This window comes from Falco peregrinus, chromosome Z, assembly GCF_023634155.1.
Source record: "Falco peregrinus isolate bFalPer1 chromosome Z, bFalPer1.pri, whole genome shotgun sequence".
Lineage (NCBI taxonomy): Eukaryota > Metazoa > Chordata > Aves > Falconiformes > Falconidae > Falco > Falco peregrinus.
Genome location: NC_073739.1, coordinates 8,032,794 through 8,046,081, shown reverse-complemented (window position 1 = coordinate 8,046,081; position 13,288 = coordinate 8,032,794). Strand labels below are relative to the sequence as shown.

The 13,288-nt window shown below is 42.8% G+C and overlaps 1 protein-coding gene across 1 annotated transcript in view; it reads right to left on the bottom strand.

The window, feature by feature from the left end:
• The window catches only part of RHOBTB3 (Rho related BTB domain containing 3), a 29,256-nt gene extending 17,950 nt beyond the window's left edge, over positions 1 to 11,306 (bottom strand). The window contains exons 1-3 of the mRNA XM_027786070.2: positions 11,085 to 11,306; positions 10,650 to 10,866; positions 1,685 to 1,877 (exon numbers count right to left, since the gene is read on the bottom strand). Of these exons, the coding sequence (XP_027641871.2) occupies positions 1,685 to 1,877; positions 10,650 to 10,866; positions 11,085 to 11,086 (412 nt within the window). The 5' untranslated portion in view covers positions 11,087 to 11,306. The remainder of the gene's footprint in view (positions 1 to 1,684; positions 1,878 to 10,649; positions 10,867 to 11,084) is intronic.
• Between the last annotated feature and the right edge of the window lie 1,982 nt (positions 11,307 to 13,288).

The window sequence follows — 13,288 nt, the reverse complement described above, 5'->3', positions numbered from 1 at the left end:
TTTCCTCTGTTCAGACCTATGGATAACATGTAATAACACCCTTTTTTTTATTATTTCTTTTGGCAGCACCATTTGCTACTACAGAGGATTAAGATCTTAGTAATTTCTATGAGCAAACTGCTGTGTTCACAAATACCTCCTAGAAACAAAAGGGTTCTGTGTGTGCACAGCAGTTTGCTCCAGCAGGTCCCAAAGCGAAACCGCAGCTGGAGAGCCTGACTTCTCCCACGGTCCAGGGAGAAAGACAGAAAAAAAAAAAGAAAAAAAAAAAGGAAAAGAAAAATGTCAGTAGTGGAGTCACTCGGATTGGTGGTATCCTCTGCTTAAATAAAAAAATTAAGAAAAGGCACTGGGAAGACAAACATTACTTTAGCAAGACTGTGCCTTCAGAATGGCACATTTCTTACCCCTGTAAATCATAGCATAAAAACACTTGATCATTATCAGTGAATTACTAAAGGGAAGAAAATAAAGATTTAATTGTTATAGAGTTCTTCAACAGTCCTTTTTAATCACTGAGCAGAAAGATATATAAGCTGGCAAAACTGAACATTACGTCCACAGAAGACACACTTCATATAGCTGAATATTTCTTGGTACATTATAAAATAAATGTCTACATCTGCATCCATCACATCCCTTACTCATAGCAGGAGCGGTACTCAGGAACACTTCTCTTAGCCAAACTCATGAAGCAAAAGATAACTTACAGGCTCAAATTTTGCATTCATTGCTTTACTGAAAAAAAATCAGGCCTCACAACTAAAAAGACCACAGGAAAATCAACAAAAGCACAACACAAAACATTTGGAAACACAGAGTGAATTTTGTATGTTTGTTATACTGTTATCTGTGGTATTCTTTCTGAACTTTATTTCCCTGATATAAACAGAGAGTAGTTACCAACATGTACCCAAACCATCTCAGCAGTGCTGCCCTGGTCGGCTGCCAGGCACTTCCATCCACTCGGTTCTTCCTCAGTTGTGCAACAGTGATTTTCATATCAATTAAACAGCAACAACAACAAGAACTTTAAATATTCAGTGTAACATCAATTTGCATTGTTCTTACAGCAGACTACTGAGCAGCCTAACAGGGCACTGCGTGGGCACATACGCTATACCATATCTATACCATAGCTACTCTTGCCATGACCGGTCAACTTCGTTGATGCAGTAGGATGTGGCACTTTGCGGTACCCAAAGAGCTGGTATGTCTGTTCATCCAAAGACATCCCAGAGATGTCCCAGACTTTTCCACCACCCTCCAGTGGCTGCAAGCTGACCGGCTCAGTTTTAGTCTCATACACTAGAGGTATTTTACACCTGAGACATGACCAGAAAGAACTCATAACCACAGGGTTCGTTTCATACACTCAGATGTACGCTGCTTAATCCAAAGCACTACATCTAATCCCCATGTGTGATGGCTCCACAAGAAGACTCATTGCAGAGGTCAAAGCAGGATAGAATGCCTTTCATCACTAGCGTTAGTTAATTAAGCATAATATTCTTGCCAATACACCAGTCTACAGAACCATAATACATGCACATATTACTGTCATCCTGACAGACTAATTGTTTCTGTTAGCAACTTGGAAAAACAATGAGCTTCTGCTGAAATTACAGCATATCTAACTCCCAAGTGAGATTATAATTATTACTACAGGCGACTGGATACATACCGTTTTTTCTTGCACCAATAGCAGAAATTATTACTGGAACTGAGCAGTGGTTCAATGCTTTTTTTATCATTGGGACATAACTGTCCTTTAGTTCTTGAAATGAAGTCTTGTCATTGACAGAGTATTTAATCACAATAATATCAGCTCCTCCAATGAGGCTGCGTGAGGTGTACCAGTCACTGTCAAATATATCCTAAACAGAAAAAACACTGATCAAAAATCTCCCGTCTATAAAGGAAAAGGTGAACTGTTCAATACTCTTAAAGCAAAACCGTACAGCTGAGCAATAAAGAGCAGAATTCATGCTTTGTAATTGCCTTCTTTGGAGAACAAGTCATTCGTTATAATAAATATATTTATTTTATGAATTCAGAAATTCTTCAGGAAGAAGAAAAAGCAGGGTTCACCTAGGAATATACTTTTTAGGAAGAAACATTACTGATTTAATTACTTCAAGGTGTTTTCATTAAGAAAAAAAGCAGCTGCAGCAGTAGAGGTTTGCAGCAATTCATACAAAACCTTTATTTATCACAACATTTTGGGGGAAGGGTTACACAGAACTATGTTATGTGCCTATGAACCTTTAAATACAAGTTTCATCACTTGAGTACAATTTTTATCTGCTTCTCAAGAGATTCCATGTAGCTTTAGCAAGTGTTAATGTCTTTAGGCTAAGGACTTTCATCACATACCTAAAATTAACTTTTCCAACTTCACACTCTTTTTGTCACTGTTCTGTGCCGTAAGTGTAAAACTTCCACTGTAAAATTATCTGGTATCCTGTTAATTTACAACTCTGCTGTATCTAGATGTAATATACAGTTATTATTTCAGAATATAATGTATATTGTGTATATAATGTATGTAATTTCACAATTTCTGCTTTACCTAAAGGTAGCTCACAAATACCAATGAAAGCTATGGCTTTGTACACGTGCTTAACTGAAAACTCCCGACAGAAATCTGGAACTGGTCCAAAGAACTGGAAATCAACTCAAAAAACTAAATAGTATGACCTCTTGGAACAGAGACACCTTTTTACCAGGGCCTGTAGTGATGGGACAAGGGGCAACAGTTCTAAACTAAAAGAGGGCAGATTTTCGTTGGACTTAAGGAAGCATTTTTTACGATGAGGGCGGCGAGGCGCTGGCCCAGGCTGCCCAGAGCAGCTGTGGGTGCCCCATCCCTGGCAGGGCTCAAGGCCAGGCTGGACGGGGCTGGGAGCAGCCTGGGCTGGGGGGATGTCCCTGCCTGTGGGTGGTCTTTGAGGTCCCTTCCAGCCCAAAACATCCTGTCATTCTAGATTCCATAACAGTCCTGTACAGCACAAGGTAAAGCTAGAAGAACTTGGGATCTTGAGAAAAAAAAAAAAAAGGAAATTAGAAATGATGAAATAAAGATGTAGAAAAGAGGAGTAAATGAACACAGAAGTGATAAAAGGGCAGAACTCAAAGTTTGGGTTGGGGAGGACCAATGTGATTTTTGAAGAACAGATCACAAAAATAAAAGCATTACAGATGGCAGCCAGAGTAATATATAAAAGGTTATTAGTATCAACAAGTGAACTGGATTGCACTGTCGATGTAATTATTTTTGACCACTTCAAAATAGTCATTATTTGAAATCTGGGGTGAGGTACCTGCAATGCTCTTCAGTACAGGAGGTACCATGAACTTGACAGAAGTGCATCAGTCCACAAATATTTGCCTGGACTCTCAGTGCACAACACACCCAATTTAGATCTTGTCCTTACAAAGAAATAAGTCAGAAAATAATCTAAAGAGCATAACAGGCATTCCCATTAATTCCTTTAATAGCTCTTCTGGTTCTAGAATAAGAAAACCAGAGGCAATTAAGAAATTATCAAGAATAGCTATTCTTTGATTCACCATGTTGACAAAGAGTTTTAAAAGCACTGCTCTCGGTATGTTTTTTCAGTCAACTCTGTTAGAGGCTGTTACAACCCCAGGCTAAGGAAAATCTCCACCAGCATTTAACAGAATCATCTAGGCTGTGTTAAGAATATCAAGTTAACACATAAACACATGTTTAGCACCTCTAGCAGTAAGACTACCAGCTACAGTGCTTTGAGACATCCAGCCAGCTGGGCATTTGCAGAGCCTGATCACACAGGCAGGCAAAACCCGAGAATTTTCAAGGGACAGCTTTACTATGTTTTAGCTGATGAAGATCTCAACAGAGAATTTTTAGTAGGCTTGTATATATTTAACATGACAAAGCTTTAAGGGAAAAATATAATACAACCCAAAAAATAATATAGAATATTTAGCTGTTCTATGCTGCTGGCAGCCAGAACGCATGCCTGTTCCCTTGGAGTCTCCTTCTATCTGCCTGTCTTCAAGCTCAGCCCAGGTTTGCATAGGCACATCTCCATGAGCTGGGTGACAAACAGCAGTATCACCAGCGAGGTTAGAGCACAGGTGCAGAAATACACAATAAATCTGCCACAGCTTGAAGTGTTAAGGATAAATAATGTTTATGGAAACTTCTTATGGAATGTAACATATTTTTTACAGGTAGTGATGTGTTTGTTTATGGAGCTAAGTCTCCAGTACATTATGACACCATTACATGTTATTTCTGTTTTGACATTTCTAAGTTTTTGGTCAGTATGAACACAGCCATGCCCAAGGACCAGCTCTGACTCTCATGCTTAGCTTCAGCATAAACCTAGTCCTGACCTACAGCAGATGACAGGTCTTCTACATATCAATGTCCTGACACCAGGCCCACCAGCCGCAGAGGACAGGACACCAGGTATCTGACACACACTCAGACACGCACTCTCCTCTGGGCCCAGCTCTCATCTTGGCTCTCCAAGGAGAGCATCATCCAGTAGAATGCCAGCTGGAAGACCCTCCATGCACTAACCTCAAGCAGTGGCAGCTCTAGTGCTCTTCTTGCTGCTGGGACTCCCAACAGAGTATGCTGAAGCAGGCTTGTGTTTGTCTGCATGCGCCTGCTTATGCATTTAAGAAAACAGTGGCTTAAGAGGTCAATATCATATAGCAAAAAAACCCTCTAGGTGGTTTCCTTTTTTTCCCCAGTGAAAACAATACTAATAAAAAAAGCAATTATATTTTGGAAAACAAAACAACAACGAAAAGAAAATGTGGCCATCACCTCGTAGGATTCCCCTGCTCTTCTTGTACTTAGCACAACTTGCCGTTATTTCCGTCTCAGCAGGTGTGAGGAACACTGGCAAAATCCTTACTGAGAACAGATGCAGAGGTGTGCGAACACACCTCTTTAACTACCAGGGGAAAGAAACACTATGGAAATGTGGTGCAGGCTGTCACAGCTTCCCAGGTTGCATGTGGCTGCACGTTGCAGCAGGTCTGGGGAGGTCTGTGCCTTCTGCCACTGCCCCGTGTCACCGCCGCGTGTCTCTATTAATCCTATCAGGAAGGATTTTTACTAAAGTTAATGACGTTCTGGTGGGGATGGACCCTACTTTCACAGGGTAAGGGCCAGCCCTGGGTACATCAAAAGTGGAAAATGCAGAATATGCCAACCCAGCATCTCACAGCGGCCAGCTCTGTTGCTGTCGTGCAGGTTCCCTATGCCCTCACATATTTAACAACCCTGAAAGCCCATTCCGGAAGATGGATGTTATGTTTAAAAACACAGAGGAGAAAAGTGTGTTTCCAGAGGTCTTGTTACAGTTACTTTCCATTCGCGCCAAGCGTAGCACAGAGTGCCGGGATTGGTGCCCTCTGCTGGGAAAATCCTCCAAAAAGACTCTGACAACAAAGGGTTACCGGCGCAAGGCATCGCTGAGACAGCGCTGGGAGCCTCCTTGGTCATCACTTTTACAAAAGCTTTCATGCAAAAACGACAGCGGGAATTTCTTCAGATGACAAATAACAGTTCAGATTCAGGAATAAACCTAATTCCAGACTCCATCTATGAAACCGATGCAGCAGCTACTCCTCTCGCCATGCTTCCTGCTGCTGGCACAGTCCATTTCCCAAGACAGCCATTGACAACAGGAAAAAGTAACTGCACAGCTAAGGTTATTATACTACGACCTTATTAATTATAATTATACTTCTGTTGCTATCCCTCTCAGGACTCATTAGGAAAAAAGCTTCATTCTTTCCTTGCTTGCCTCCATTATGTAAGTCTGATAATATATTCTTGCCATTACTAAATCATACTTCTCAAGCGTTAACATTGAGAAAAAAGCCTTCAGCGGCAATGAAGACGCGATTTTCCTACAAAATCACATGGCCCCTCACAAGGACAATACTTGCTTTGTTAAAAATAATTTATGAATGCCTTTATGGAACGGCAGTGAAATCCCTTGCACACGTGCCCTTGCAATGCCCACACTCTCTCTAAAAGCTGCCCGTAAATGTCGCCATACCCACCTAGCCCAGCCCTTGATCTGGGGCAGCAGCGACAGTAAACATGCTTTGGGGGGACAAGGGAGCCTGGCCACCCCTGAGGACCGCTCCCCTGGGATCTCCCCAGGATCCAAGAGAGCTGCATCGGGAATATTGGAAAGTTCATCTCCCATTTACAGGACCCATTTACAGACCCGTTCTCCATCAGCAGATCCTTCTTTGCAGTGATGCTTTCCAGACCACGTACCAGACCCTTCCCTGTTTTTTCAGGGTTTCTCTGCAATTTCTGCAGGTCCACTGCAGACAAATTTTCTGGGTGTACTCTTCAAAACTTACTAGTCCCCTGAACTTAGCATAGTAACCTGCAGCACAGAAGGAAGTATTTTCCTCAGAAAGTAAGGGAATGCAGACCACAACCCTGGAATGCCACTTTTGTTTTTCACTCCAGGCTTTCCAAAAAAGCTTTAACTGCTTGCACTGATGCCCCAACACCCCGAAAAAAAAAAATATATATATAATTAAAAATTCTAGCATTGTCTTGTGTTGTCCTCTCATAAAGTAATTTAGTAATTAAAAAGCAAAAATAAAGATCATAGCAGGGAAAATAATTTACCAGGTTACAATCATCTGTAGTAAACTGCCATCTTCAGACAGCCAAGCTTAGAAATGAGTAAAGAAGGAAAAGCTGCCAGCTGTGGTTTTATACTGAAGCAGTAATTTGATTTGATTTCTAAAAATAATAAATAAAAGTAAAAAATGGATCAGATCCCTTTACCTTCAGACATGTTAAGGGAAGGCGAGCCTAGCTAGGATAAGGAGCACAAGGACACTGATGTCAGTGCACCTCTAGATAAAATGGGCAGTTTTTATAAACTAGGGGACAGCACAAAACTTCTGGAGGGATGGTTCCCTGGGGGAAAAAATACAAAAAACCAAAAAACAAAGAAAAACCCACCCAAAACACACACGAGCACACAAAACCCAACCCAAACAAACAAAAAAATACACACACACACACACACACAGAAAACCCCCAACCAAATAACAACAGCAAAAAAAAAAAAAAAAACCAAAACCCAGACCAGGTAGCTCACAGAGCAAAAAAATTAAAAAAGGACAGCAAGACCCCCAGCTCAGGACCAAAACACTCTCACATCCTTATCGTACTGCTCCAAGGGAGGAAAGAACACAAGAGGTAATGCAGCTAGGGGACACTCAAAGTGAAGTTTTCATTCTGTCATTTATTTTCCAGCATTATAATCAAATTAATCAAAATATGCATTATAGCTCCCATGCTATGCTTCATTCTGAAGCTGAGGATGACTCACTTGCCATCAGGTACTACAAATTTTGCCTGCACTTTTTCTGCAGTTTTTACTTGTACATATGCAAAAGCATAACAAAATTCAGTGTAAAGTAGCTGAAGCTGAAAACTATACAGAAGCCGATAAAATGACAACTTAGTCCCAAAGACTGTCAAAATTGATATAGAGTGCTAAATAAAGCAACCTTTTCCAAACTGAATCTTAAAATTCATCTTGCAAATTTCTTCTTGTAAGTTACCAGCTCCCAGACTGAGGTTTACCCTGAAAAAAATTAGAAAAACTGGGACATGCTAGTTCAACATGCTTTATGAGCGCACAACTCGAGCATGCATCATCAACTGATCACCTATTAAAATCACAATATTCAGTACGGATGTTAGCACACAGGTATGTTTTCCCCAGTTCCTTATATCTCCTCTCATCCTAGGTCTTAATTTTTTGTCAAAACATTTTCCAGCCACATGAATCACAAGGATGTTGGTCCACTTTGGTATCTGTCCCCTGCACATGGGAGATACCAGCATGCAGCTTTGCAAAAGCAGCACAGGACACAGTGGGCCATAGTGATATCCCCAGTGATTGACACGTGGAGATCAACATGGTTTTGGAAACGGTGACATTTTGACCCCAGATTTTGAAAAGAATGGTCCACCACTATCTCTACAACCCCATGTCATCTGCATGAATGATAACACCCCTCCCAAAGCTGGCACTTCCACCCTGCATCCTGCAACTGCCACGGGAAAGAGAGCTTCTCACAGCACAGTGCTGCTGTTCTACGTGTTGGCGAACATGAATTTATCCTTGCAATTTTTTAAGCCATACAACATCAAAGAGTATAGTACCTGCACTGGAGATTAAAAGATTTACAGAGCTGCTGCGTGAAAACAGCAGTCCCAATGCAGGTTGGAAACACCATTCCCCCATGTCTGTCTGTAACATCTGATGGGCATTGCCTTGGGTGATCGTGACCAAGAAGCTTTCCTACCTACTCTGCAGTCTGGCCTTTGGTCACCTTCAGCTTATAGAACAGAACTCCCTCACAGCAGCACAGTGCCCACCAGGCCAATGCCACCATGGTAGTGTTCACCACATGGTCCAGACCTTTCATGTTTCTCCAACCCACCAGTGCATGAGCACTTTGGCAGCTGCTGTAAAACCTTGCTGCAGCCCTTTCAAAGACAGACACAATACACAGTAAGGTGCCTTGTATCATAATATCATCAGGAAGGGTGCCACCACCGTGAAGAGTTCAACCAAAGACACTTGAGCTGTTGACCCTTCCTGCAGAACTCAAAAAGTTGAGCAGCATCCTAGGCTAACAGACAGGTGCAGCAGCACACCAGCAAACTCACCCTGTGCCACAATCTACCTCACAAAAGGATCCCCGCCATGTTCTGCTTGGCAGAACCTGTATCCACGTTGCTTTTCCAGGCAGACAGCTGCAGAAGGCAAAAAGCACTTGGGCACCCTTGAGTTTGGAGACTCACAGCTATCAGCATACTCAGTTGCCAAGTTTATGTCTAGGACTGGCTTGCCTTAATCATACAGATTTAATCTAGATGAGATACAAATCACAGGTAAAATGCAGATCTGCCTTTATATTATGCACAGATGACAGAGGTGGAAATAACACAAGGCCCACCATACCACCCTCTCTGTGTTTCAGTTACGTGCAACAAGAACCCTTTTCCATGGAGAATATGACCTGCAGTGTGAGTCAATGTTTTGAATTGTCCTGTACCATTTCCCCAGGCTACCACAGGAATAGTCCTGAAAGGATCACTGTGATGCAGCAAACTTCAAGCATCCAAACTATGGGAAAACTCCTGTTCTGCCTCACCCTAACAAGGAAGTAGCTTCACTCAGAACAAATAACCCCTTGCAGAGTCCAAAGAGTACTAAGTGAAAAACGCCAATTGTTCCTCATCATTCCCAGCAATAAATCTCCTGCCTCCTTTAGCTGAGAAAGGAAGAAACAAGAGGCCTCCGAAATGTAATGTCCCAGACAATAGCAAGCCAGTTTTTCAAGGGCAAACATTATAAGGTCTCCAGAGTTGAAGAACCTTGTTTTGTAGAAAAGCAAATGCAAATAAAACAACCTAAAACCACACGAACTGCACCTCCCATCCAGGTCCTTTCTTCACCCTTCCCCAGCTATCCTTGCTTGCCTTCCCACCTGCCCTACCAACCTCCAGTTCTCTGAAATACCCTTTGAAGTCCTACAGCCTTAATTTATATTCAGGAGCTTTTACTCATTGCTGTGCTCCAATGACTCCAGAAAAATGCATGTGCAGGTTACATGCAGCTTCAAAGAGTAAGAACAGGATCCCCCCATCCACCTGGACTGGTGTCTGTAAGCGTCCCTGACAAAAAAAGCATGAGAAATAAGAGAACAGAAGGACACCTAAACTGGAACACTTGGTTTCAAGACTGCAAACTTCTGATCATGTATTTCTGGAACTGTTAGGATTCCTGCAGATCCCCCCAAAAGTTTCCCTTGCAGGACTGCAAAATCAACCTAAGGATAGAATTATGGAGCTGAAACTGATTATTGTTTTAATTTCTAAAAGCTGCTAAGCTTAATTTTTTTTTAAGGCTACTAAGTAGTCATTAATTATGTTTTAATTTAGATTATTAGCATCACTTCTTACATAATCATTGATCTGCTCGTACTCATAACTAAGTTATCTCACTTACTAACAAAAGTGCTGACAACTTGGAACAGTGCCAAACCCCTTTGTATTTACCTTCAGATAAAGGAAATAATGGTTTGATGTGATTATTCATTACAACAGCACTAGAAATTACTCCATATACTGTATTCTGCAAGGTACAAAATCTTATAATCTGACATTTTTCAAAGCTGGAAAACTGACTCCCTTTTCATTTTTACAGAAAAGATACATACAACTTGGTTTACTGTTGATTAATATTTGGAGAGAGTGTTTATGATGCAGTGTCACAGAAAAGGTATTCTTGTTTACGTTTGGGCTACCTTCAGTAAGATTTTCACTAAACAGTTGAAAATACCACCTTCCTACAGAGCAAGTGGGCAGCAGCTTGTTCATAAGAAACTTTCCATAGCACCTTGGAGATTTTGCAGCATTTGCCTGGTTACATTTTGTATGCTTTTAATATTAGCAATAATGAAAATATAAGTAAAACCCCATAATAAAGAAAATAATTTTAAATTAGTATATATTTTCATTTTATTAAAGCAGTTTACGCTGTTATGTGTGGTTAAAAAGATTGTGACTGATCTCTTACCCAGACAGGACAGTCGTGTACCACCAGTCTGACATTTCCAAACGCGCAGGCTTGGTACTCAGTACAAACTGGGCTCCCAATGTGGCTCGCAGACAAGCTGCTGTCGATCTGGGAAATGAGAGCGCTTCTCACCAGATAGCTCCAGATCAGGCTCAGCTGCTGACTGTCCTCAGAAAACCCATCTCTTTCATTCCCAAAGGCTACAATATTAACCGACCTAAAATAAAAATAATAAAGATAAAGCTGTGTTAGCAAAGATGAAGGGCTGGGATAAGTGGCATAAGAGGAAGAAAAAGACCCAACAAAACACAAAGAACACAACAATCCCCTTAAATCAAAACTAACATATTAATCCTTCCAAATACTGTTCCCACCCCAGATTTTTACCACCACCACCACCACCACCACCCCGGTAACCAACAGCAGAACACATACATGATCTCAAATGCAGCAGCAGGATGAGAGCAAAGCAGGAGAGAAACCTGAGCACGCTGCTTGCATGACAACCCCCGTTGGCTGGGCTCTGTGTTTGCTGGTGCCCACTCAGCGTCGCCGCGGAGACCCCCGGGGCTCTGGGCACATCCCCTCGCCCGCAGCCGGGCTGGCAGGCTTGGTGCCGGCGGCGCCGGACGATGGGCTGCGGCCGCGCACCGGGGCGGCGGCGGCGGCGGCAGCGGCGGCAGCGGCAGCAGCCCGCGCAGTGGCGGCGGCGGCAGCAGCCCGCGCAGTGGCGGCGGCGGCGGCGGCGGTAGCAGCCCGCGCAGTGGCGGCTGCGCTCCTCAGCGGCGGCAGGTGAGGCCGGGCGCGCGGCGGGTGCCGGGCCGGGGGGTCACGGCCATCGCATCCTGACGTCACCCGGCACGAGCGGAGCGCGGCGGGCAGCGCGCGCTGACGTTGCGGCGGGGCCGGGAGCGCAGCCCGGGCAGGGGCGGCGGAGCGGAGCGGAGCGGAGCGGCCGGGACACGCTGCCGCCGCCGCCCTGCGGAGCGGGGACCGGCACAGCCCGGCGGCACCCGGGGAAACCAGCCCCCGGAGACCGACACTGCTGAAGGAGAGCGCGATGTGCAGATCCTCCGCTCAAGTGTTCCAGCCCCTTTTTGTTAGTTTCTTGGTTGTTTGGGGTTTTTTTTAATCAATCTGTCTTTTCAGTATCAGGCTGATAATTTCTGAGATGCCATGTAGATCTTTTAGCATTCGTGCGACATTTAAAGCACTGTTTTCAAAAAGGACAATCTCTAATTATAATAAAATGAACACAAATTTCTGGAAACAAATCCATTCTAGAATGTCATGTTCTCTGTCAGATACCGCTACACACATTAGGGTAAAAAAAACCAGAGTAAAAACATTTTAGGCACACTAAATGATAAATAAACACTCTTTATATGTGAACACATGCTGCTGTTAATCCCACAGGCAGGAACTCATTCAACACAGGTCTTGATACGATTATCAACAGAATAATTAACAGACCTTGGCCTGCAACACCCTATACTCTGAGAAAGGTACTATTCCACTACTGGCAAATGTGGGAGATGACAACTGATGTCACTGCCGAAGTTTTATACAGTATTGTATTTGCTGGCCAGGCCACTTTTACAAATCATAAGCATTAATACCGTTGTATGCTAATGAAGTCAAATATTATTTATATTTTTATTAGCAGTTCTTACAAGGCCTACTGAAAAAAAAAATAAACCAGAACAAGAAGATATAATTGACCAACATTCTTGTTTCTCCACGTTTTATCACATTTGAGCTTCTTCTGCTTTTCAGTCTAGCTTTACTTATAAAACTAAAAGAAAAATGACAGGTGGAGGTTTTGGTTTTGTTTGCTCACCCCCCACCCGCCCCCCCCAAAAAAAAAGAAAAAAAAAAGAAAAAAGCTTGAACCCATGTTTTTTAGCTGAGTTAAAAAACACAGGCAAAGGAAGCCACTTTTTCTTCCTCCAGATGATCCTTCAGCTGTGATGTATCACCTTCCAGATCCAAGTCCTCAGCAGTGTCCAAACGCTGGGTGTAAGAAGTTCGTTTTGTGAGAGCCAACATACTCAGTGCCTTCACACTATTGCAACCTTGTCTATTAGTGTACTTCTTAAAGGGCACTGAATATCCTTGGAATGCTTACATTTGAACTTGCAGTGGTCTAGCTGCTATAAATAAGGAAAACATTGAGAGAAAATCTCTTTACAACACCAGTGAGCACTACTCGTGTGGCTAAATAAATATGCACACACACATACAGACACAAATATGTATATATGCACACAAAAGCATGCACGCACATAGAGAGTTGTAACACCAAGAAAAACTGGGCTGGTGAATAAGGCAGCCCTAGTCAGAAGTGACCCAATTAACCAAACTCCAATTAGCATAGCTTAGCACTGCTGCAGTGCTAGCCCTGGCTAAGGATGTGATGGGCAGGGGTACCAACAGAGATGGAAGGCCACAGAAAACACTGCTTTTACTCTCAGTCCTTCCTTGAACAACCTGGGAAACTAATTAGGACTGTCAGAGCTATCAATTCTGGCAAATTATGCAGATGGTGGATATGGGATCTGTCTTGCTTGATGAACACCACTTAAAGCCTACAGACTACAATATTGTACTGTTTTAGTAACACTTCAGCAGTCAGAAGA